Genomic DNA, 26,460 nt, shown 5'->3' with positions numbered 1-26,460 from the left:
AAAGCCTTCTCCAGGAGGTTGTCTCTGCCAGCTCTGCCCTGATTCAAGCTGTGCGAAAGGACTCGCAGCAGCTCCTGCACGCTGGCGAGGCAGCGGTGGGATCTGCGAGAGAGCATCGTTTTGGCCCGGGTGGAAATTTTTGTGTGTGTTTTGGAGGTTTCTTGTGAAATGGAGTAATAATTGAGAAGGAGAACAGTCAATAGTGAGTAATTCATCTGCCAGATTTAGTTTTGCTTTCCCCTCTAGGTTTGCAGCAAGCCAACTGTGATTCCCTGACCTTATCTCCTCTCTGAGTGAGTAAACAGCAGACAAGCTCTTGTCTCTGCCTGGAGTGGCTTGAAGATATTCACAAGCAGAGACGGTTCGTTTGTCACCAGATGGGAAAGATGGGACTTTCTCCTCTCCCTTGCGTTTTCGCCACCTGAATTCCTCCGTGTGTGGACGCAGCTCCCGCAGGCTCTCACGTGCCCGGGCGTTGCTGCGGACCATCGGGTCTGTGACCGCCAAGGACGGGGTATCTAGGTCGTGCAATGCCGCAGTCCCAGCCCGCGTTGCGAGCTCAGTAGGCTCTCTGTGCATGGAGAGCACCCGCAGCTCGCTCCCACCACCAGCTCAGGCAAACCCTCCACCGCTGGCATTGTTCACTCAACAGCCCTCCATCTCCTGAAGGACTTTGTACCATTCCCAGCCTTCAGGACCACAAATCTTCAGCGTGGGAGGTATGAGCCCAGGGAAAGCGCAAACGCATCTCCTGGTCTTCACCACTTTCCACTTCCCTAGGCAAGGCAGAAAGGGGAGACAACCTTTTTTTTCCCTGCGTAACATGAATATGTGCTCTGCAGAGCCAAAACTACTATTTGCTTCTGCCTGGGCTACTTTTCAGACTGTTGTGGTGGTCTGCAGACCAGAAAAGAAATGGCACTCCAGCCTGCAAATCGTGCTAGTCCATACATCTCCCATTTGTGGAGACCCCTGCCTCCCTCCCACCGGCGTCCCCAGTAACGGGATGAGGATGGGCAGGAGGGGAAGGAAAATCCTCACTCACTGAAAAAACACCTCCGAATTCCCCTCCGGAGCAAAGCGTGGGAGGAAGAAGCATGGACAGCGTGGAGCCCATCAGAAATCTCAGCCTCTCCGACACTCAGCCTCATTACAAACAGTGATCCCCTGACACGGAGCGGCAATTTACAGGCACCATTAGCCTACACCAGAGACAGAGAGATGGTGAGAATGTCCTATTTTCTGTACCTCCTGCATGCCACACGATTCAGAAAGGATAAAAATAATTAGCCGGAGTGTCTCAGGGATGATTGGCAAGTGCCTGGGGGCTGGGAGTTCCCCCGATGTGCCGTCCTTGCCTCCAACGCTTCGAAAGCGAAGGAGAAAACTTTGCTGAGAGGTCAGCTCTGAGCGGCGAGATGCTGCCGGCTCCGTGGGAGCAGGCTGGGCAGAAGGGAGCTCTGCCCGTCACTCCTGCCGAGGAGCTCGCTGGGCATTCGCGTGGGGCCCCTGCCTGCGTCTAAGGGGCTGTTGTGGGATGTTGCCCCTCAATCCGCTGCTGGTGGGCTGATCCCGCGGGGACAAGCCAGGCTTTGGGTCTCCCTTCTTGCAGGACTTGGCTCCCGCCGTCTCCCTTCCCTCCCCAGCCCTCCCTCATCCACCCCTGAGCGGCCTCTCTGCTTTGGAACCTCATGAATTTTTTCAGTTAATTATTAGGCTTGTTAAATTGCACCGTTGGGCCGTTATTAATAACGGAGGGGGTTCAGGGACAGAGCTGGGAACCGCCTGCTCGGCGGCAGTGCGGTGGTACGGGGACGAGTAGGGAATGAAGGAAGGAGCTTTGCATCACTCCCCTGCCTCCCGAGCCCACGCACCCAGCCAGGACCCCATCGTTCCCAGCCAGTTTTCCCACCAGCCACCACTTGGGTCCCCTTTTTCCCAGCTTTCTGCCTCTTCTTGCTTGCTCTCCACCATTTAACCCTCCGTCTCCGGGCCAACATGCCCTGCCTGTCTCTCTGCTCATTAAGGCACAGCTAGTCTCAAAATGAGAGCTCATAAAGTGATGGAGCACAGCCCTCTTTGGGTCCAGAGCTGGGTCACTTTTTTTCCATCGCCGGTAAGTTCACCGCAAGTTATTTGTTGTGTGAGTCAAAGCTGGCAAAGCGTTTCGGCTGGAAAAGGGCAGCAGAGGGATTTGCGTTGCTGAAAGTGCCCACACATTTCACGTGAGCCTTTCCAAAATGAAAGGTTAGGCATGGGAAAACCCAAAACGTCTGATTTGACGTCTTCCAAACCTCCCCTTTTATGTGAACTCAGCACTTCTTGTTTGACAAAAGTGGCCTAAATTCCTAAGAAGCGTTCCCTTCCCATTCAGCACAGCCTGAGCTTCTCTCCTGCCTTCCCCCTTCAGACACAGGGCAGCCGTCGCAACAAAACCCTGCTCGCCCTCCCCGGCCGCTCCCCCTCGGACAAACTGACTTTGTGCTTTCTCATCTTTCTCTTCCCTTTCCCTTTCCTTTCTCCCCGTCGTCTGACAGCAGCCGGGATCCGAGTGATTAAAATCTCAGAAGGCAGGAGGGGGACTTTGATGGATGCTTTTGGTAATGCCGGTCGCATCTCTATCTGTACGCCCTGCCGGGGAAATCCATCTTCCACCGCGCCAGAGCTATTGCAGTGTAACGCGAGGGCTCCCGGCAGCCCTCGGCACGTGTCCGGCCGTAAGGGGGTTGGTGCCGATGGGACATGCCGAGCATTTTAAGAAGCAGGTCCGGCCCTCCTCACGGCAATGCCGTAATGGGACAGCTCGTGTCCCATCCCACGGGAGCAGTGTGTAGCAGGGATGTCCGACTGCCAGGGGTCTGGGAACGCATCCCGACCCCGCCGGCTCTGTGCTGGGCAGCCTCCGCCGCCAGAAAAAATAGCTGTGACCGAGGTTGGCCGGGCAGCGCCTACAGCTCGTGCTCTCTTTGGCTGTATCGGGAAGAGACCCAAACCAGCTCGGAGTCGGGGGGCTGCAGCATCCCGTGAGCATTGCCATGGGGCTCCGACATGGGCCAGGGCTCCTGTGCTTGTGTTTATTTTTCTGTTGGCATTTATGGTTTTCTTATATACTTTTATTAATGCCCTTGGGGGTCAAACTGAATGAGAGCTCCTCATGCACTCGGTGTTTTTGGATAGCAGGAATAACGTGAAAGGTCTGGTAGAGCACCTCAAAACGGATTCCCCCACCAAGGAATGAAAAGCTGATACACCATTAACAAAAGTAGCATCGCCTCCCAGCTTGTTCTTGTGTCCTCTGAGACCTCTGTGCTGTGGCTGACTGGGGTCGTTTCTGCTCGGACCTGTGATAAAACTGAGCACAGGCTTGGTGAGCAGATACCTCCTATGGTGGGAGTTGAGATGTAGTTCATGCTGTCCTGGCTGCGTTGCTTTGCGCAGGCGGTATCGGGATAAATAGTCATGTCTCCGGTCTAAGGAGGAGAACAGACTTAGGGGAGTTGCTGCTTTTCAGCCCATGATGTTTCAGAGATGTTAGGTGGAGGAAGAATATCTAGAACCGCAAGAAAAGAAAAATCAACCAAAAAATCAGAAGGAAATGTAACTATTTCTGCTGCAGTAACTCATGGGAGTTGTCACTCAGACACCTTGCGCTCGCTCCCCTTCTCTCTCCTCGCCTCATTTCTCAGGTCAGGCCAAATCCGCTCAGATGCACCATCACCCTCGCCCTCCAAGAGGAATGAGAGTCCCTGACCAAAATGTTTCCCCTGTTGATGTGTTGTTGCCTTTTTGCTGTTGAGTGCTTAATTAAAAAAGAATAAAATTCCACCGAAGTAGACATTTTCCCTGAAACACTCCATCAGGGGGGAAAAAAAAAAAAAAAAAAAGAAAAAAAATCAATATCCTATTTAGAAAAAAAAACAGTTGGGAGAAGATTTTGGAGCAGCCCTAGGTAGTACGTCCCCAAGAAAGGCAACGCCGTGTCCTGCAGCGAGCGGAGAGCTCCGGTACCTCATGAATTACACGTCCTCACCCCAGCGAGCCTACGAGCACCTTCCACATCTCGCTATTTTACCATTAACAGTTGCCGAGGTGTAAACTGCTCATAAAGCAAAGCATCTTTCAAAATCAATTTATCAGGGGGTGGTAGGAAACCATGACGTACCATTTTCTTCCGTGAGGGTCAGGGTCCGGCTGGCAGGATGGGCTGGGAGGAGACCGCGTGCTGCAGGGAGGATGCAGTTAGCTCAGCTCTGCTCCTTTCTGCAGTTGCTTTAGCTCAACTTGTTTTGTTAGCTCTTTCTTCCCAGTCCCTTTTCACTGTCGTCTTTTCATCTGGTCTTCTCCCACAAACCCAACCATTTCTATTAAGGCTGTCACTGTTTTTAGAGGGCCGAAGCCCGGGAAACCTACCCATTGCTTTTTCACCCTTTTACTTCCCTTAAAATCTCCCATTTGGGGTTTGGGGTTGTTTTTTTTGAAGCTGCACGTGCACCCTTGTCTCTAAGGATGGGGTGACACCTGTATCTTTGTGTTCCTCTCAGAGAAAACCCTTTGCAAAAACACCGAGACATAGCAAAACCAGAACTGTTGTTCTCAGGATCCTTCTGTCGTGGCTTTAAGCAGGCACCAGGAGGGATTCCTGCCATTGCAACCCAATTTTTCTACTTCTGTGCAATTTGCAGGCTATCAGGGCAAGCTGTATTACTGGGTCTGGCTCTGTGGGGATGCCTTCAAAGAGGGGACCTGAGAGCGAACAGTAGCCCGGGAGAATTCCCTCTGAACAGAGGTTTAAAGACTTGGGTAATTTCGTCTTAAAAAGGGGATCTGCTAACGGTTTATGCAAGGATAAATGATCTCAGGAAAGGCTGCGGGACGGGAGGGCAGACAAGGGCATTCAAAGTTTGCGCCTGCGAGGATGAACCTTTTCCATACGGCGTGCGATTGAGCTGTGCTGCTGCTTGATAACCGGATTCAGACAGAACCCAGACATGTGTCAATGCTGGGAACATTGTGATTGATCGTGCTCCATCCTGGAAGGGCTGGTTTTGGTTTCCTTTGAAACATCTGGCCCCGGCCAGCGTCGGAGATAAGGCATTGCAGCACATCATTGATCAAACCCCATCTGATGGTTGCTGGATTCATCCATAACAATTTGCTCGGCCTTTATTGCTGCCGCGGCTGAAGGAAGGTCTGCAGAGCCCGTGACCTCTGCAACTTAGGGACACGCATCCCTGGCGTTCAGCAAGCCCCGCGTGGGACCCGGCGTCTAGATAACAGCATCGGTGGGTCGGCTTGTTTGATTTTTTAAAGGCGGAGCTGTGCACAGCACTTAAAATATAGCTGGGGGGGGTTGTTTCTTGTTTGCTGGAGCAGGATGTCTGGCTGCAATTACACTTTTGCACAAGGAAAGCCGCGACAGGGCTGACTTAGCAGCCGGTTAGCTCGGCGTGCCGCAGGAGTCCTGCTGTCCTGCAGGTGGGAGTGGGGTTAGGACCTTCCTCGGCACGGCAGCAGGAGGATTTGGGGTGTGAGAGGCTGCCTAAGAGACTCGGGCCAGTTGTGTCGAGCAAGAAGTGTTTTCTACCCTGCTAGAACCCCCTGGATGCAATGGTGGGTTTGAGTCCAGCTGCTTTGCACGGCCGCAGTACTGGGGAGATGGGAGCGAAGAATAGTGCTGACAGATCTGGGACGTGGCAGGAGATTAGTCTCTTTCTAAGGCCTTCATTTATTATTTCTGATGGCGTCTTACACCCAGGAGGGTTCGGCTGGTACCCAGATCAAAGCTCTCCGCTCCCAGCTAACCGCTGCGCGTGTTGTCCTTGTCTCGGTGCTACCACAAGGCAACTGCTAAGCACCATATTTCCATCTCCCCGGTGGGCCTCCCTGGCGTGAGCTGCCCTGGATTCCTCCTCCGCAGCAGGGCCAGGGATCTGAGCGGGAATCTTCCCTGACGGAGGCTGGAAAGAGCATTGCTGAATGCGATGTGCAGCCCGTTCCCACCTAGGAAGGAGGAATCTCCAAGGACTCCCAATTGCTGACCTGCAAACAGGAGTATTGCCCTGGCCCGGGCTGATAGGTGCTGGAAAGGGATAGATCAGACACGGCTGTACTTTGTTTCCAACAGCCACAGCGTAGATATTAGCTGTAGGCAACACCCCACATCCATCTATCCTCATTTGATCCTGCGTTAGCCTGTCTCCATCACAGACAGCCATGCTTTGAGGTCCTGGAAGCCTCTCCATCCCTCCAGACTCAATCTGTGCTGAAGTTAGGTGCTCAGCGCTTGGGAGCAAGTATCTGTCCCCAAGTAGGGATGGTTGAGTCGAGATCTTCTTGTCATTGGTGCCAAGCTGCAAAGGTGAGACAGGAGCTTTCCCAGCGGCTGGCAGGTCTAACCCAACGTGTCCATGGAGAGCCTTCTCAGGGCAGGCAACAGCCTAAAATCCTACGCGCTCCCCTTCCTAGTCGCCCGAAGCTAACGGGGGTGAAACATCTTCGTCCTTTCCTTCAGTTTGATTCGTTTGCTGTGCAAACAGCTGGGGACAGCGGGGAGGGAGAAACCACAGGAACAACTGAACCAGCATCACGCATCCATGAAACAGCAGTAACAGCTCACGTCCTAGGCATGGGCAGTGCCGGGGGGATTTTTCCTAGCCTGGCCTAAGGTCTTGCCTTTTCTCACCCCGCTCCTGTGGCCAGCTTTGGGAGGGAGAAACCACAGGAACAACTGAACCAGCATCATGCATCCATGAAACAGCAGTAACAGCTCACGTCCTAGGCATGGGCAGTGCCGGGGGGATTTTTCCTAGCCTGGCCTAACTCTTGCCTTTTCTCACCCGGCTCCTGTTGCCAGCTTTCTCGGTGACAAATCCCAGCAGCCAGATCCAAGCTTTCTGCCTCCTTCTCCGGCCCTAGGCTGGAGGTGAGAAAAGCAGTGACAGCAACTGCTTTGGGGGGTAGGCATGGTTTAAAGGGGAGCATGTGATAAAGCTGTGGCCTTTAAGAAAAAGAGGAGAAAAAAAATAATAAAATCAATCTTCCCAGACTCAAAGTAGAAAAAACCTCTTCAAATCGCAGTCTAGGCATGACAAGGCACGCCTGTGATTTCTCAATCAAGTGACGGAGTGCCCGGCGTCGGTGGGAGCAGGCAGGGCTCCTCTCCACCATCCGAGGCCAGCTCAGCCCCCTGAAACCAGGTACCTGCAAATCCCAGCTGGGCAAGGCTGAGAAATGCCACCCGGAGAGGGGAGGGCAGAGAGCCTCTGGGACTGGGCGATTGCGTCAGCGCCGGGGACACGACAGTGAAAGTTAGCTACTGAGCTGGAAACACAAGCGCCTTTTTATTTTTTTGCCCCTGAAAACCAGGCAGGAGCCCAGAGGTTTGAGGCTGGAGATGCAGCAAGGCTCGAGAAACAAACCTCCCCTTGCTATCCTCACCCTGCAGGGAGCGGGGAAGGGCTGTGCCCATCCCCGGGGATCTCCCACCCACCGTCTTTCCTGGACGTGGACTGAGATGGGGAGTTTTTCCTGGTGCTGAGCAGTGGGAGGTGATGCCATCCCAGCTCTGGATACCAGGGGAGAGGGATGAGTCCTTCCCCTTTCAGCTCATTACCTTACTCATGTGTTGCTTTGCTGGTGCACTGGGCTCCCAGCAAAGCCCACCTGAAGGGAAATGCAGGATTCAGCTGTGCTGGGTCTCCTGTCCCTGTAAGGGCTCAGCACTTGCCATTAGGATAGTACATACCAGTGGCTAATTAACAGTAGGGATGTTGGCCGACGGATGTCAAGGTGTTTGCAGCCTCAAGATGGATCCAGATAATCAAGCCCCTAATCTTAAATTGAGTCCCAATCTCCCGTTTCTTCCAGCTGTGCTCTGCGTCACAGTATTTTTGTGGTACCTCCTGGTTTCTCCAGGACCAACGGCGCCTGGGCACTGGGAACACGTGCCCGGCGAGCACACCAGGACGGTCGCACAGCGGGCATTTATTTCCAATTTGAGTGCCATAAATTTGCACAGAGAGCGGCAGGGACCCAACGCTCTGCAGATGAGACCTGCTCTCGGTAATAGGCAAGCACCCCACGTGCAGGGGAGAAGCGGGCAACATGGCTCCGACGGGGCTCGGGCCTTTGAACCTCGCCGGGGCAGGCAGGATTTCTCCCATCCCATCCTGCAGAAGGTGAGATCTAAGAGCAGCTCCCACCAACAGCAGATGGCTGAAGGAGGGGGCCAGCTCATGGGGTTTGCTCCAGAGTGTACTTTCTTCCCTTTTTTCTTTTCTTTTTTTTTTTTTTTATTTTTTTTTAACGCCAAGTAATACTCCTCCTTTTTTTTTTTTTTTTTTTTTTTAAGGAACAATAATAATCCTCCTCTTTTTTGTTTTTTTTTTTTTTTAACAATTTGAAAATATCTGACATACGGGAAAAATAATGAATTCCGTTTTTCGCCTGCATTCTCTGATCTGTCAGTCTGCACCCAGGAGCCGCGCGCGCAGGGGGAGGAGGAGGAGGCAGGGGCTGCTGGCCTACATTGGGTAGATAATGATTTTCCTGCCTATCCCCCCCTTCCAGGAGAAGGTTCAGGCATATCCTACAGTTGAGGGGAGACAGGCTATGCCACCAGTCCCTTTTGCAAGTCTTTTGCTTTAGCCCTTTGTATTTTTATTTGTGGGAGGGTACCTGAGGTGGTTTGCGGTCAAGAGGGATGTGCTTGGAGGACCTTTCTGCAGTACGGCTCTTCCCTGGTGCCCGTGGGCTTGGGGACTTGACCCCCCAGGTCCCTGCTCCTTCTCCGAGCCTGCTGGCTGACAAGGAGCCTGTTGGCTCCGAGACGGGCGAACGCAACGCTGGGCTGTTTGGTTTTAACATCACCCCTAAAGGTCTCTTAAACTGTAGCCCAGTGGAGGAGTGCTGAAGGTGCTGCAGCCTTTGTGGAGTCCCGTGCGGGGTCCCCAAACCGCAGCCCGCTGCCCTCCCTCCGAAGCAGATGGGGGTCCTGCCCTGCTCCCAGCACCGGACTGCTGTAGGTCTCGGGGCAGCTGGGCAGAGCGGTGGGGCTTAGAGGGGCAGGGACAAGGGGCTGATCCAGCTGGGAAAGCCTGGGAGTCAGGGTGACTTCACTTGCGGTTAAGCAGACCACATAGTCTATCTGTGCCTCGGTTTCCCCTCTTTGAGATGGGCAGTTCCCTGTGCAACAAGGGATCATATTAATGAATTTGACTATTACAGTGGTAACAAGGCCAGCTGGGCAGATCATTTTTCCTCCATTCCTATCCCACCCCTCACAACACATCTGGGACGCTTTATCCCGACCTTCCTCCATCCGCTGACAGGCAGAATTGGAGCCATTACTCACGATTGCCACAGGTCACGCATCCACCTCTCTCCTCAGTCGTCGGCAATACCCTTCGGTTTAAGGAGAGCCAGGGCAACTTATCGTAGACACAAGCAAAGCAAAACAGCTCCCTCCGAAGACTTCAGGACCCAAATTAGGGCTTGGCAGTACCTGTTGACACAATCCATCCAAACACTGACTTGATTGGGAGAATTAAATGAGGAACTGGCAAACGCAGTATATTTGCTGGGGTTGTGTTTCCCTTTCAACTGGAAGAGGAAATTTTAAATTTCTTACTCTTTGCGGAGAGAATATTTCAAGTAAATCATCAATACCCGGCCAGCGACCTGTCTGCCTGCAGGCACAGCATCTGGCTGTTTATTAAAACTTGGAGGGGTTTGCCAAAACTCTTTTTTTCCGCCCCCCCCCTCATATGAAAGGCTTTTCAGTAGAATACAAATGCTCACTTATCCTGTGTCAGATCTGCTCGTGTTTTCTCCAAAAAATGGATGTGGCCCAGAGTCAGACCAGAGTCAGGTCTCACAAAGGATTTCAGAACTCTGAAGTTGGGTTTAATTCCAATCCGACATGAAAATCAAATATTTAAAACACTCTCTAGGAAAGAATTTAGGACCAAATTCCCCCTCAGCTTGAAAAAGCAAAAGGGTATTACAGCGATAGTCCTCCACATGACCTGGAGAGGGATTTGGTGGGGGAAGATCAGCCCCTCCTGGGCAGAGAGTGGGAAAGCGGAGCTGAGCTGGCGAGTTCAGGCAGAGCTTTGCCGCAATTCAATGAAGCCACCTCCGCAAAGCTTTTCTGCGTTTGAGGAATCTGCATTCTCCAGCAGGACACCATTCCACCGCAGAAATCCAGCCCACTGACCCAAAGAAATCTAGAAAATGTGGGACTTCCAGTGGCTGGATGGAAACGGAGATAAATCATTAGGGGGGAAAAAAATAAGTTTTAGGAAATATTAGCAGTTTGTTTCCCGCGAGCTTCTTAATGTGAGGAGGGTCCCTGCCTCACACTCGGCTGCAGAGACAGACGGACAGGAGGGAAACAGGGATGCAGGGTGCTTTGGGTGCTGAGCTGTCACCCTCCGCCAGCTGCCAGGGCAGCATCGCTCTGCGAACACTCGGGACGGAGAGGAGGCATCACTGCTGGCGACCAGCCACCCTCCCTCCCGCTCAGACACGCACCCTGAAGTGCCACTAGACAAATAGGACTGAGAAAGAGATGCACTATTTAAACTTTCATCACTATTTTTCTCCCTGCTCCCCTTGTTTCTTTTGATTTATTTTTTAGCGTGTTTTCCCCAGGCTGTGCTGTTCGTCTGCATCTGTTTCCTCTCCTTCTTCACTCGGCAGCAGCCGGGCGCCTTTCCGAGGGCACCCGCAGCTGCCCTGACATTTTTCAGGCTGTCCAGGCTCAGCTCCCTTGGGTCAGCGAGAAGAACGAGGCAGCAGAGCTCCAGCAGCGGAGCAGCATCAGGCAGGGGTAGATGCGGGCTGGACACGGAGGGACAGCAGAAGACCTCCAGACATAACATCCCCCATCTTGTTATCCCTTCCCGGCCTAGCAAGGACTCTGAGGCAGCTCGTTAAGACTTGTCCACATTGCATGGACCGTGCCATTGCCATACGAGAGCCCCATCCCGTTTGCACCCTTCCCAGGGTGGGTGACCCTGCCAGGGCTCGGCATGGAAGAGATGCAGGAAGGGTACCAGTCATGTAGGCGTCCTCCAAGCGACCAGCTTTCCATCCCACGCCAATCTCAGCAGGGCCAGAGGCTGGCAGCACGTGGGTGGGAGGCTGTACGCTTTGAAGCAATGCCAGCGTTGGCACCGTAGCCAGCGTGGCCTCTCTAAATTGACAGTGCGCAACACGGACTGAATTTTTTCAGCCTGCCTTAGGTAGGGAAGGAGGACACGGGCAGCTTCGCTGATTGTTTTCCTTCCAGAAGGGCTGAGCCTCATCCTGCTGGGCAGCCTGCAGACAGAAATGATCTCCAGGTTTCAGATGTAGGATGCAAAGGAAGATCTGGCCAGTCGTGCTTGGAGGAGGGAATATTATGAGTTGGAATCAGGACTCTCAGCCCTGCAACTGACCCCGTTTGCAAACTCAGACGGCTTGCTCTTTATTGTCCCTTTTTCCTTACCTGCCAAAGCTCCTCATCTGCAAAGGGATTGCAATCCTAATTGCATCGGGAAGGGGAGAGGTAGAATGGATGCATGTCAAGATGGTTGAGGGGGAAGATGCAATTGCAGTCCAGGAGTAGGTTTCCTCCAGAGCTCAGGTCACCGAGCCCCACAGATTTGCCATAAGTCTTCAGTTAGTGCTGCCCTGAAAAACATAACCCGTGACAGCACTCAGACACAGCGAAATCTCAGCCTTTAAAGTGTTGGACAAAACCTAAGAGCCTGTTTATATCCTTCCTAGCTCTGAAGAGCTGCTGGAAATCTGAATCCTAAATGTGTAAAGTCCTGATAAATGAAAAGCTAAACATTCGTGTAGCTGTAAGCTGCTCTGCAGTGGTTTAGGCTCTCACAATTTGTAGCCTTCAGGCTTGATAATACAGTGAGACCCTAGGCAGTCTGCTGGAAAACTACTGCCAGAAACACAATCCCGATAAGGGGATTCTCTTATCCAGTGTAGCAAGCTCCATCCTGAAAGCAGTTTTGTTTTCTAGCCCCTTTTCCTCTTCTTGGGAAGCTATCCTAGATACTTGAGGAAAGAGAGAACCTTCTTTCTTCCCCGGTGTCCAGATTTTCCTGCTTTTTCCCCTCATCTTCTCCCAACCTTCCCTCAGTTCTTCCACTGCAACCAGTCATAGTCTCCCAGCCTTCATTTTGCCAAATTAAACAAGCCAATCTATTCTGATCTCACCGGGTAGGAAAGCTTTTTTTTTCCACAGCCTTTCTCTGTGTCTGTCCCAAACTCAGTTTGACATGCATGAGTGTGGCCAAACCCCCCAAAGATCTCAGGAGCATCTTGCAGAGCAACACCACTGGCCTCTGCAAAACCCCCAAAGCTGGCCGGGAAAGCAGACGTTGGTTTCGAAGAGGAGGCAGTTCCCTGCAGTTATCAAGAAGAGGAGAGGATGTGCCAGTCCCAAGTGGAGCACAGACATGATACAGCAGCTAATTAACTCATCATTTTGCTGAAGATCATTAACACCAAGCTTATTGTCAAAGTCACACCCTGCCACTCTTGCTGTGTCGACCACTTGCAGAGGACAAGTACCTACTCCTTTTTAGAGCAGGACAGGATCTTCCTGAGAAGGTAAGGAGACCACAGAGGCTGCAGGTTGAATCCTGCTTCTTTCACAAGCACCTCGCCAGCCAGCAAACCTGGACTCAAAATGCCCCAGCGTGGAGCAGAGAGTGGATTTGCAAAGGAAAACACTCTTTGCAGAGTTTCTACTGCAAAAACTTCCACACAGCAAGCAGCTGATGCGGATCAGGGCAGCGCCTGGGTACAGTCACCCAGAGCAAGTGTACTATGATGCCCTCATAAGCTTGACTTGTCTACAAGAGGCAAACATGCCTCTTTGACAAGCCTGCGATGCCTGAATACACAAACACTTCGCCAGAGCTTCCAGATCCAGCCTTGCTGCGCAAGAGGGTCAGCTGAGCCACCTGAATCCCTCCAGGCTGTCTCCCTGGGGCTCCCCAGGCTTTCCTCACTGTAGGGTCAAAATACAGGAGCAAACATACCCTTGTTCGGCTTGGCTTCGTCATCTCCATGGGGCCTCATGTTCTCGCCGAGTGCCACCTCGTACTGGAAGGCAGCTGGCCCACCACGTACTGGTAGCAAACCACTGTGGAGGACTGGGGATGCTTTTGGTCTACACTTAGACTCCCAGCTTTGGGGCTAGGAAGCAGCTTCCAATGGTTTGTAGCACGTCGTGATCACCAAGAGCATCTTATTTGCTTCACACACATGTGAGATGAGCCCAGAGCCTCGAGTGCCACAGACCCCATAGGGAAGATGAGCAATGCATCAGCGATGCCTTACCCCAGGGATCTCATTCCTCAGGGGGACACTTGTGCCGAGTCTAACATCAGCTGAACGTTACTTGCAGATACATGGCTCAGAGCAGTCCTCAGGGGCTGCTCAGTATCTGCCTCTCCAGCACTGCAGCTGGGCGATCCTTCCCCACCAGTGAGCATTTGGGGTTCAATCTGTTAACACTGTCCCAAGAAGAGGAGGCTTGTTACACAAACCCAACAGCAAGGAGGTACCTGCCACATCAACGGAAGAAAAAAGAAGCAGTCGGCGTTAATTAGGAAGAAGTGCTGGTGCCTGGAGGGCTTTTTGCATTCTCCACTTCCAGGAGCTGACTCCTGCCTGAAGAATCTTGTTATCTCAATAAATATTGCTAATAATTGAGGATCTGTCTGCTCGCCACAACGTTGTCCAGCTGACAGGAGCGTTTAGAGACATCTATGTTATTTCTTAGCCAAAGCTGCTGGGGTATTAGTTCAGCACTGAATAATTCTGCGTGGTCTCATTGATTAATCATACAGTTAAGTCTTGCAGGGCAGGACTGTGTGTAGGAAAGCCTCTAACTAGCCATCTAATTTAAGAAGTTGGTGAACGCACAGCCCAAGAGCAACGCTCATTTGTTTGTATTTCTTTATGCTGATGTGCTGTAAAACGTGGTTTTCCCAAAGCTCTCCAAAGGGCAAGGGGCAGAGACCCCAAGCTGTCCTTACCCATCCAAGCAGCCCACAGCTATGGAGAAGAGATTAATGCCTGTCCAAGGCTGGTTTAAAAATATTTGGCAAGCCCTGTGTGTTGACAGAAAATCAGGGGTTTGATGGGGAGAAGCTTGTCATGGTTTCTTTGGAAAGTTTTGTCTGCAGGGAAGAAAAGAACGGTTCTCCAGCTGAGTGCACTGTGAGGAACAGGAGACCTTCTGCTGGGGCATTTCACCTCCCACCCCAGAAGGTCTCAGTGCAACGTCCATTTGGGGATAATCTCTCTGGAGTCCCACCCCACAAGCAGCTGCATGCCGTCCATCTCTCTGGTTTGTTCCTACTCTGGTGGGCTTGAGCCATCATGGATCCCTTCTCTTTCATTCTCTATTTAAACTTTCCAGACTTGTAAAGGTTAACGCCATTTTCTTTGCTGTCAGGAATAACCACCCCCCACAATCCCAAACAACTCTTCCTATTTATATCCCTGCATTAATCAGAAAGGTTAGCACTTCTACATCTATGTGATTAAAAATTAGGAGACCGGATTCTGTAGTGGTGCCTTATAATAATAACCAATCCTGGGAGCACAGTGGATGAATAATGTATCATGGCTCTATGCTACTGGCTTCTTGCTTTCCCTTCTTTCTTCTCTTTTTATCTTTCATTCTTCTCTTCCTCCTCTTCCTTTCCTAGGCTGGAGTTTGAGTTTGGGGAAAGAATACATCCATCCTTCGTTTTGCAGAAGTTAGAGCTGTTGAGAGACATTGCTGATTCCTATTCATCAGACCTTCTCCTCCCCAGCCAGATCCCGTGGTTAGTGAGCCTGGAGACCATCAATAATTCATGGCTCCATGAATAACTGGGGGATGATAACCACTTCCTTGGGAAGATGTAATCAGGACCCATTCTCTCTCCTTCTCAGCTCCTTAAGCAGCTCCCCGAGTCTTGCTGCTAATCCAATAGAGGGAAACAGTAGGTTAGAAAACAAGGTTTTCTGGCACAGGGAAGACAAGTGGTTCCATGCATGAGGTTGTTCCCTGTCCCATGTCCCCTAGGTTTCATGGGCAGCTAAGGGACAGGCTGGACTGCTTTGAGGGGGTGATGTTAAGCCAGTGACTGCAAAAAAAACCCTTCAGATGTCAGCCAGTGGGACAGGAGTATTAAACAACCCACCGTAAAAGTCCCTTCATTTAATTCTGAGATGCTTTTCAGAGAAAGCCATGTGGGTTGGTTTTTTTTCCCTGCTCCACAAGATGAATTTCCAATATTTTACAAGCTGAGGTCAAATTCAATTAACAGCTTCAGTGAGAGGAAAAAAAATTTGAAAAATATCGTGCTTTTTTAAAAACAGTATAAACTCATCCAATGAAGGGGTGGTTTTTCAAAAAGTGGAAAGAAATCCTTCCTTAATAGTTAAATAGCATCAGAATTAAGCAGAATTTTCCACATTTTCATATTCAGGGGCTGACGCATTTCAACTAACCCAAACCACAGATTTTTCACATTTTTTTCCCTCTTGTAGCCTGAAAAAAAAGTACATTTTGGATCCATGTAGAAAAGCTTCCCCTCCCACCCCAGTCCCTGGGTTCCACCCACTGAGCTGAAAAATCCCATTACTCACAGCGTTTGGCAGATGTGTATGTGACCAGCCTTGTGTGCAACCAGCACATCTGCCTTGCCTACAAATCCTGTGCCGATGCAGGCAGCCACCTTTGAATTGTCAAGGAACATAATCCCTTTTCCATCTCCTGAATTCAACCCAGCGCTGGAAGAGCCAGCGAAGAGTTTTTAAATATTTCTCGGCCAGCTAAAATGCCGGGGCAGCTCAGGAGCAGAAGCAGAGCTGGGGATTTCAGAGCCCAACTTCGACGTTCGTTTTTGCGTGGCTCAGCCTGCTGCCAGCCAGCTCAGGGAGGGGGGAAACAGCGCTGACTTGTAACGAAAGCAGCTCCACTTTGGTGGAAAATTGGCAGGTTTCCCCCAGCTGCATCCCCTCAGTAAGGATGCTGAAGGGTAAGGAGGCTTTTGTCACCTGCTCCTGAGCTGGGTTTGAAGCAGCAATTTCTTCCTACACCCTTTGCTAGCATGAGCTCTTCTGCTTGGGCAAGAGGGGCTGCGACGGGGATGCCTTTCCACCGTGTCCTCCACATCTCTGCTGGCTTCCCAATGCTGCGTGGGCCCCAAGAGCTCCTGAAACAGGCCACGAGGTGGCTGGGCAACATGTCTATCTGTAGCAAGACCTGTATTTCATTGTCCAAAGGCTCTGGTTGGGAAGAGCTAGGCTGACAGCTGTACAGACCTCTCCGTCTTCAGAGCAGGTCTTGGCTAGAGCAGACCCCAGCAGGGTAGTGGGGACGAAAGGTCATCTCTGCAGGACGGAAGGGCAACCCCTCTCTCCAGCTGAATTTCCCATCTCTTACCACGCTGGAGGTGTTCAGAGATGCCAGGCTTCAAAAGCTAGTCACAAAAGAGGAGACCATGCTCAGGTGCCCCTCATCTCCTGCTTCCCTATTTCCATCCTTCCTTGTCTCTGGCACGAAGTGCTTCTCAACACAAGAAACAGATGCCCAGGGGCTGCGGGATACCAGCGAAGCCAAGTCCTGTAATGAGGATGCAGCCTCACACAGGCTGTCAGGCTGAGGTGGCTTCAAAGGAAGGTTGAGATCTTAAATGTCTCCTTGACATCCCCAGCAAAATCTGCTTTCACAGAGGGAGATGCTTAAAAGGCTCACCGCGGTGAGAGGGAGTCTGACCGAATGAGAGGAGTTTCGCAACCTTTTGCGCGGCAAGGCAGCAGCACAGGCGATGAGAGAATGCGACAGGGAAATCAAAGCAGGGTGAGGGAGCGCTCAGGGGTTCCTCCATCCCTCTGTGATGGAGGGCTGGCACGGGAGCCCGCTTCAAAGGCGGTCTGGAAACCACACTCCTGATGCCCATAATAAGCTGTTCCCCCCTGAGTGCAATAAGTAACGGTCCAAACCCAGCTCCCTTGCCCTTCTCCTCCAAATCACTCTCACCTACCTTCTAATTTGCAGTCAGAGGAACAGGGGTCAGACCAAAGCCCCTCCGAGCCCCGTATCCTGTGTCCAAGCAGCAGCCGGTTATAGTTGCCTGGGGAGAAACAGAAGAACAAGGCCAGCAAGCAGGGATATTTCTTTCAAATACTCTCCATCCAGTTTGCAGCTCAGGGACACCCTGGGCCAGAGGTGTTTCTGAGTATTTAGTAGCCCTTGGTGGATTTCTCTACCACAGGCTTGATCCTTCATATTACTGCAAAGCTCAGGCAGCCACCTGGCCTGTGTCCCCTCTAAAACTTCAGCCAGTTTCTGCTGCTGTAGTTCAAATCTGGGGCACACCTTTCACGTAAGCAGCAAAAGGCAAGCCGGCTATAACGTGGTAAGATGGGGTTGCATGCTGCCACAGCCACATCAAAGCCAGCTGCGGAGCTTTGAGAGGTCACAGTCCAGTCCTGCAGCCCAGACCCCACAGGTAACTCCAGGAAGGTTGGTTTAACGCTAGCAAATGACATTGTCTCCTCTGTGCTTTTTCCTTGCAGTTCCTCCAGACGATCCTGTCATTATGGGGGGGCCCATCATCAGCCTGAGAGCAGGGGACCCCCTCAACTTGACCTGCCATGCAGACAACGCCAAGCCAGCAGCCTCCATCATCTGGATGCGGAAAGGAGAAGTCATCAATGGAGCCACCTACTCCAAGGTGAGGCAGGATGGGGCGGGGAACGTGCGCTGTGCTCTTCCCTTGCTTCAGAAAGGTGTACCAGGCCTGGCGCTACTCTTCACACAGCCCCAAAACATCTAGGGCAGTGCCTTCAGCTCTGCAGAGCTGGCACTCTCACCCTACATCACCCCGTACAACCTTCCCGATGGAGAAGCTGGGAGGAAAACAGTCAGGAGGATGCAAGTGAGAAACTACAAACTGTCACCAAAATGGGCTCTGCTCTGAATCTGGCTGGCTTTTTGTACCCTCTCACAGCTTATAATTGCCTGGCATGCCCACTTTTCCCCCCAAAATCCCACCTGAGTGTGGTGTTAATATTGTGTACAGCACCACGCAGCCAGCACGGACCTGGCCTTGGCTCTAGCAGAACCTCCGGATCGAAAGGTGGTTGCAGTGACGTATGTCCCCTCCTCCAACTGCAATTTTCCATGGAAAATTGTCAGGGTTGTTGGCATTTTTTAATTTAAACGGAAAGCCTTTATTGGGTCATAAAGGAAAAACATCAAAGAGCAATCAAGAGTGTACTCAGAATGCGTACCCGCATGTTCTCCTGTTTATAAATGCCTGATGTCTGGTAAGTGCTAAAGATTCAGTAACACTTGACATTTCTAATGAAAATTTCTAAAGAACACAATTCGAGACATAAAATGGGTCAGTTTGCAGCCATTTGTAATGCAAGCAAACTTCAAAGTCAGGAGTCAAAGGCATTCCTCTCAAGCTCCTGAAGATCTTTTAATAAACATTTCACCCTTTGCTACCACTGGGAAGCCTCCACCCAGCAACATCCCGATCTGCTTGGAAAAGCAGAGGAGGCAAAACTCCCTCCTCTCCTCCTCCCTGTCACCCTGCAGAGCACGTTGATATCTCAGCTGAAGCCGAGCTGCTTCCTTGTAGCTGATGGGTGTGAACAGAGGGGGAAATTGCCCCTTCTCCCTCTGTGCAATGCAAGAGGCAGCACTAATTAAAGCCAGAGAGAACTGACCTCCTCCTCTCTCAAATCAAGTGGAATTAATTAAAACCCAGGCCATTGACATGCAGTTGTTTATAACTTACTCTGTTCAACCCAAGCCTTCCTCTCCACTGCAGACTGCTCAGACCTGGCCCCAGGGAGCCAACATTTAAGCCCTTTCCCTTTCAGACCCACAAGTGATGGCTGTCAGAGAAGAAAGAATGCCCCTCCTTTATTTTTCTTTAAAATATTTCCAACAAAAAAAAAAATCTTCTGAAGCAGAGCTTTCAGGCTGCAGCTCCATCTCCCATGCAGTACAGAGATTTCCATGGCATTTTAAGCAGCTGTCAGGGATGGTCTGGAAGGGGAGTCCTGTTCTGCGTGGGGGAAGCAGGGATGGTGTTGACTGATCTGGTGATGTTGAACCTCAGTTTCTCCTGACTTACTGGAGATTTTTCATGAAGCCCTTCCACAAATGCTTCCCTGCCACGAGCAGGGAAAAGCGATGCTCCGGGGCTAGGCATGCCCAGGGGTGGTCAGCCAGCACCAGCTGCGTCAGAGCTCATCACCTCAAGCACCACAGTCCCCACACATGCACAAGAAACCCTAACTTGACCATTTTTGTGACTGCCTTAACTTTGTGAAATGTTAAAAAAGAAAAACGCCCTTCAGAAAAACTCATGGCCAATTTTAGCATTTTTTTTAATGGCAAGTTTTGATTTTTTGGGGGTCTGAGAAATCTTTCCCTTTTGAGGCTCCCTTTACGATCATTCTTCAGTTTTCCTCTTTCTGCTTTTTCAATAAAACTAAAACCCAACTCAGATTTCATTTTATCCAGATATTCCAGTCAACCAAGAAGAAACACTGTTCAGGTTATTGATTGCCTGAAGCCATTTATACTGAGTGATAATTTCTTTGTTGCTCTGGATTTCCAATCCACCAACTGATTAATATGCAGCCCCCCTGCAATCACAGCCAGGCAGTGCAGAATAGCCACAGCTGACTGAAAACCCCATACTTACCCTGGTCCCTACTGAAGGGGACAGAGAATGGTCCCTATAGCCATAGAGGGTATTATAGGATCCTGCAGGGTTTGGAGGCTAACCCAGAGCTCAGGGGCACCATGGGGGAAGGTCCCATGAAGGCTTGCGGTTCACCACATCCTCAGCACCAAAAGTGGGGCTGTTCCACAAGGGAAGGGCACACAGGGTGACAATAAAGCAAGCACAGGGCAGCATCCTTCGCACCAAAGCGGGTTTGGTGGTGGTAGCAGGGTCAACCACAACACAGCAAGCTCCAGAAAGTCCATAGTCATGAGACAGCTCTGAGGTCAAGCCAGAAAATCCAGTCTACATCAGCACACCTAAAGCAGAGCCTGAGCTAGAGCCAGAGCTTAAATACAGCTCCTGGGCCTATAGGTGAAGAACTCCTGGGTAGATGCCCCAGATGAGGTTCGTCAGGGAAATTAAGGATTGTTGGTACACTCAGGCCCTAACGATCATGTACTAATAGGTCTTGGTCCTGCTTCTCCCCAGCTTCTGGGCTGATTGTGGTGACAATTTCTCAGCACCGTTCCTTGTCTAGTGCCTGACGGAGACACAAACCTGTATGCATGAACGCTGTGTCACGATGAACCCAGGCGGTGAAAGCATTAGTCTTGCTGCCGTATGTTTATAACTCGATAAAGCACTTGTCTTACGTTGTGAGGAGGAAACTTGAAGGATACAGACTTAGAGAGAAAAACTGCCTGGCAGGGTCCAAAATACATAGTTATGGGGTGGGTGTATCCGTGGGCATTTACCACTATTATCAATGGCTGGAAAAGCTGTGTTTCTGGCATTTCTGGTCCCCGGAGGATGTTGATAAACCAGAGAGAGGTCAGAGGGAAGCCCAGAGAATGATTAAAAGATTGCAAACCATGCAACATCTTGAGAGCCTCCGAGGGCTCGATCAGGTTAGTTTACAGGGCTACAGGGTGACGTGACCACGGTCTGTAAGAACTTGCAGGAGGATTAGGAGTTTGATAAGGCAGAGCTCCCGGGGCTCACCGATAAAGGCATGGCAGGGCACCACGGCTGGAAGTCAAAGTCAGATAAGTCCAGGGAAGAAACAAGGTGCCAAGGCTGAGCAGATAGAGCTGGTTAACCACTGCTGTACCAGGCTCGAGGTTTTGGATCTCCGGTGTCCATCACAGTGATCACCAGCACAACACGAGCCAGAGAAGTGTTCGTTTACCATGGGCTGGTCTGGACCACTGCACGGCAGCCAGGGACCCATGGCCAGGATCAGTCCCGTGCTGCTGGCAGCCGGCATCACCGCTCATTGCTACGTAAAGTGGCCCAGGCAGCTTTTTGCACTCACCTGGCATAGGTGCAGAAGGTGACAGCAGGTTCCAGAAGCCGGTTGCCCTATCTGTCCCCCGGCTCCCTCTTTCCTGGGATGGAGGGTGACATGTATCTCGCTGGAGCTGTGATTCCCAGGTTTAGGCACAGCAGGGCTGGAGGGAAGCAGATGGGACTTAAGTGCCCAATTCCCAGGGAAGTGCAGTGAAATTTGTCTGTGCTATTCCCCTAAGGCTTCTTGGCAGATTCCAGCCAGAGGAGCTGTTATTGCAGAGCGCGGTTGCTTGGCTGAGAAACTCGTATGAGCGAGGGCTAGCTGTGTGTGTGCAGAGCCTGGCACGACTCTTGGCCAGGGCAAGGGGCCCCTCTCCTGTAGGAAACTGCCTTTTCTCACCTCTGTTTCTCCCTCCCCAGACGCTTCTCCGTGATGGGAAGAGGGAGAGTATCATGAGCACCCTTTTCGTCGCCCCCTCCGACATTGAGAACGGGGAGAGCATCGTCTGCCGCGCCACCAACAAAGCCATTCCCAGCGGGAAGGAGACCTCCGTCACCATCGATATCCAGCGTGAGTACACGGCGGGCTGAGCTACCTCTGGGTACTGTGTGATCCCAGCCTCCCTGCTCTCTCCATCGCTGCCCCAGGGCTGCCCACATGGGTCTGACTCCAGTCAGGATCGGGATGCTGGGGTTTGGGGGTTTCCCTTGTATTGGGATTTACTGGTACATCGATACGGGGAAGTCAGAGGCAAGACATCTCATCTCCCCTGAGCTGCCTGGGGCGCAGACGGACAAGAACACCTACGGGGACAGGCTGCTTCCCTGCTTTTGCATCTCGTGTCCATGGTTTTGAGCAAAAGCAGCACCAGCTGCCATGCTCTGGGTGGCCGGCGGGCGTTGCACGTGGACGGACTGTGTGCCCTGATCCAGGCCTCTGGGGTCTCTGGAGCAGGGATGTATCCCAAATGTCTTTGGCTGAGAAAGGAGCATCTCTGGACACGGCCAGTAGCAGAGATAAGGCCCATTAAGATTTCTGGTACAGAAACGCACGTTTCCAGTCTTACAAGCTGTTCAACAGTGAGTTTTTTGTATTGTTCTCCACTGCGATGGCATGTTAGACACCTAATCGGTGGGAAGTCTCCCTCCCGTGAAATACAGCTAGTGTCAGTCACCATCTGATGGGGACAGGTGTGTGTCGAGAGCCATTTCATTTACCCTTTACTGTAAATCCATGAAGCAAAATCTTCCTTCCTCAAAAATTCACATTTCACAGATCTCTTCCCTCCTCCCCTGCAATAGCTGTTGCTCTCGGGCTCATCCTGACCTCCCTCCAGTGGGGCTTCATTTGCACACACAATTCCTGCAGCTGTATTTACCAACAATTTGCAAATGCAGGGTGTTCAATATTAGCATGCCAGCTGCTTTCCAGAGCCCAATTAAAACTGGCTGAACAAACTCAAGCACAGCAGAAAATTCACCATTTAAGACTTCCAGCTTTTGCTGCCGGAAGATTAACAGGCTCTTGGGTCGCTGGATAGCATGTCCTGACAGAACCAGCCAGATAAAATGAGATAATAGCATGGGTTATTTCACAGCCGGCAAACAGTTACAATAGCTGGAGACGCACACGCATTCTCACAAACAACGCAAAGCTGGAGACATCATTACACTGTGCTGTACAGTGTGGGGCAGGAGACATGAGCTGAATTCCTGAGCCTGATGGAATCTGCTTTGAAAAGAGAAAGACCCAGTAAAGAACACCGATTTCCACTCCGAGCCATTAAATACTGCATGCTGTGAAAGTAATAATAATAATATCCTATCCAGCTATTAAAAGTATGTTGTTCTTAATGGGGTCTAATGAGGATATCAATTTCCCGGTGCTGGATGGGTGATGAAAGAATAGAAAAATACCAAGATGGATTAGCCAGCCTGCGGTGGGGTGGATTTCGTCCCGGATGCAAGAGCCTGCTTTAGCTGCTCTTAGTCCATTAGGTTTCAATCCCAACCTGGTAGGCAATTGGCTGCTTTCACTTTGTGAAGAGCTAAAGGTACTTTTCTTAAGCAAAAATTGTCTGGGCCACTCGTTTTTCCTGGGGGAACAGCCCTGAGCAAGGCTGGCTGTAAAGGCAAGGTAGGCTACATACCCTTCTGCACCACCCCGGCGATGAAAGGAGGTCCTTCCCGCGGGTCTTCTTCCAACAGCTAGCAGAGAAGCAGCACCTTGGGGGAAAAGAAGAAGTGGTTTCTGCAAGGATAAGGAGGTGGGCAGCAGGTTTTGGCTGGTGAGCTTTCCCTAGCCCCGCACAACCTGCTGCATTTCACCCTGGAGCCTGCACATCTCTGCCTCCGCTGTTCACACCGTAGCAAACGTTGCCCAGCTGCATGGTTTGAAAGAGACGGCCTTGCAAAATAATCCCAGGGAACCAAAAATAATCCCTCCCAGGAAGCAGCAGCCTGGTAAATCACTCCTCCTGCTTTCGTTTTCTTTTGCAACTCAAAAGAGCATCAAAAATGTTCACACTCAGCAAAGAAACGCCAGGGTGGGGATCATTTGCTAGGCAGGGTGTATGCGCGTGGTGGGAGAGAATATCCTCTTTCAGCTGATGCAAAGTTGACGTTTGGCTCCCATCAATCTCATGCAGGCACTGCCTGACCATCTTAGCAGCCATGAAATAGCTGAGTCACAAAACCCTCCCCTTCCAAAAAAAAGAAAGGGGGAAAAAAAAAAGAACTGGAAAAAAAAACCCCAGAGCAGGGTCTGTAATGGAAACACTAAGTGACTCCAGCTGGAACATCTGTTCAATGTGATTTCCGTTCCACCAGCCACATCAAAGTCAGCCTCCTGTGAGTTATGCGCCGAACATCACAAGTGGGATTAAAATCATGTTTAATAGTTTGATATGCCATAAACTATTTATACTGCCAGAGCCCAGTGGCTCTATGGAAATGCACATCCAGTGTGCCGGGATGGGGAGGAGCGGGGTTATTGCTTATCCAAAGCCATTTGCTCCAAGCCTCTGCACACACATGTGCATTTGCTCATTTTTACACCTTTTTTTTTTCATGGCAAGAAGGGATTTGACTGCCTCTGTATTTTTTGCAGGAGGTGGGAGTAGGAGAAAGAACATGGAGGGTCTGTGGACCAGGGTGATGAGCAAACCGAGGGCCACGTCGCTGTGTTGGAGGGTCTCCTGCTGTGTTTATCCTTGTAGCACTGGAGTATTTTATTCCCTTTTGTGCTTCCCACTGGGGAGCGTGAAAGCCCAGAGCTGAAGTCTTAGTCTGCTTCCAGCTCCTCGTTCCTGCTCGTTTGGCCCACGAGCTGCTTTTGGATTCAGGGTAGAGGTTTGGAAGGGCTCGTCTGGGGGTCTGGAGGGGAGAGGAGCACGGAGAGGGGTCTGCACGTGCCCAAGAGGCAGCAGTGCAAGAGCCAGCACGCTGCCTGCAGCCCGTGGAGCTCAGCCCGTGACCCCAGCGATCATTTGCCAGGTGCTAATTTAAAATAGTGGGAGCTGAGGGGTTTGCTCAGGTGCCTCACTGGCTGCACGGCTGGTGAGGAGCGATGCTGGTCCCCCGGCGCGAGCCTGCTCGCGGGGATACGTGGTACCTGGGCGTGCGAGCATTTGCATGCACGCTCTCCTCCCGGCTGCCTGTAGGCTAGCTCTATCTGATTCCATCATTCAAATTAATTACAAGAAACCAGGCAGGAATTATAATTGTCACCGAGTGGAATTACATTCTGATGAGTTACAATTTGTCTCCTTTTTTTTTTTTTTTTTTCCCTTTAAAATACCCCAAAACACGCTCACACACACAAACTCACACTATCCGCGGCACCTGCCGCCTCGCGGGGAAGCTGCCACAATATTAGAAAGCCCAATCCCATTTGTGAAAGGCAAGATCAAAGACTTTAATTCATTTCCTTTGCTCTTTTTTCTTTTTTTTTTCTTTTTAATCTTCCTTTTTTTTCTCTTTTGAGTGCAGGGGGGAGCCAGGCTCATTTTAATACAAAGAGGCTCCTCTGTAAATCGTAGGCACAGCTACTAAACCATCAAACAATGGGGAAGCTACTAAAGAGAAGTGTGATTCATACTTAACAAAGGAAGGTGATTAGCTGTTGTTGTATAACAATAGGGAAGTGTCAGGATGCCTGCAAATGAATTAGGAGCCCACTATATATCTCTGGGCTGTTATGTTAGGGAAGCTCATTTATATTCCCAACTGCGCCCATCTTTATTGTCATTTGAATTGCACATTTTAAAATGAGATTAGGGTAAATTGAAAATACCTATAATTTCCCCGTCATAATTTCCCATCAAGAAGGCAGGTGGCTTTGCTCGCGACGAAGCGGGGCTCTGGCTGGGTAAATATCACGGGGCCTAATGAGGTGGGGACGCGGCGGAGGAGGAGGCACTGCAGCACGCCGCCGGCCCGCTGCCTTTCCCTCTCCCATCTCGCCCAAGCTGCTGCCCAGCCAAGGTCGCTGCTGAGGCCACCTCGGAGACTCCATCTTCATCCCCAGCTGGTGGCCTTGCTGCAAGGGAGCATCCCAACCCATCCCACGCCGGGCAGGGAGAGACAGGCTGGAATAACGCAGGGTTGCTTTGGGTGCTGTCCTGCTCTCTCGGCACAGGGACAGACTTTCTGCTTTCCTCTCCTCCCCTGCAGCTCTGCCAGTGCCAACCCTTCCCGTGCCTTTGCGGACCGCCATCGCTTTTTCCTCCGCAGCTCCTCCTACGCGTGAGGTTTCACCCGTTGCCATTACCTTGGCAAAGTGGTACCCAGAAGAGAGGTGGCAGCCAAGCTGTTCTCGCATCAGTGTGCCCAGTTAGAGCCCATACCCTCGAGCAAAAGCGTTGAGCAGCTTCCAGAGAGCCAGGTCTCTCCAGGACCCTGATTTGTGTATGGTGGAGGAAGCTGGTGGAGGGAGAAGCTGGCAGGGAAGCTTTCATCTCTGTTAAGCACAATGGCACTCCTTGAGCTTGCATTAGGCTTCATGGCTTCACAGCACCCGAGCAGTAAATTGAGCATCATAGAATCATAGAACCGTTTAGCTTGGAAAAGACCTTTAAGATCATCAAGTCCAACTGTTAACCTAGCACTAAACCACGTCCCTAAGCCACTAAACCTTGTCCCTAAGCCAGTAAACCATGTCCCTCATGCCACCTCCAGCCCTGCGACGCTGACCCCTTCTCCAGCGCTGGGCTCCAGGATGCCCACCTGCACATGAAACTACGGGAGGTCCCCTGGGCCAGTGGATACCAACCAGCTTCGCTTCCCTCAGGTCAGCCCCATCTGCTTGGGTGCTGAACGGGAGGGTGGTTGCTCAACTGCAGCCTTTCCCCGTGCTCCAGCTGGGAAGGATGTTGCTGAGGGTAGGAAGGCTCTGCAGAGGGAC

The 26,460-nt window shown here is 51.3% G+C and overlaps 1 protein-coding gene across 1 annotated transcript in view; it reads left to right on the top strand.

Moving 5' to 3' along the window:
- The window catches only part of LOC104072839 (kin of IRRE-like protein 3), a gene marked incomplete at both ends in the record, with an annotated part of 69,713 nt that extends 48,086 nt beyond the window's left edge, over positions 1 to 21,627 (top strand). Inside the window, 2 exons of the mRNA XM_009572429.1 lie at positions 17,593 to 17,750; positions 21,477 to 21,627. Coding sequence (XP_009570724.1) covers positions 17,593 to 17,750; positions 21,477 to 21,627 — 309 coding nt within the window. The remainder of the gene's footprint in view (positions 1 to 17,592; positions 17,751 to 21,476) is intronic.
- Between the last annotated feature and the right edge of the window lie 4,833 nt (positions 21,628 to 26,460).

This window comes from Fulmarus glacialis, unplaced genomic scaffold (assembly GCF_000690835.1).
Source record: "Fulmarus glacialis isolate BGI_N327 unplaced genomic scaffold, ASM69083v1 scaffold8752, whole genome shotgun sequence".
NCBI lineage: Eukaryota > Metazoa > Chordata > Aves > Procellariiformes > Procellariidae > Fulmarus > Fulmarus glacialis.
Note: the sequence above shows the minus strand (reverse complement) of the source record. Positions and strands in the feature narration are given on the sequence as shown.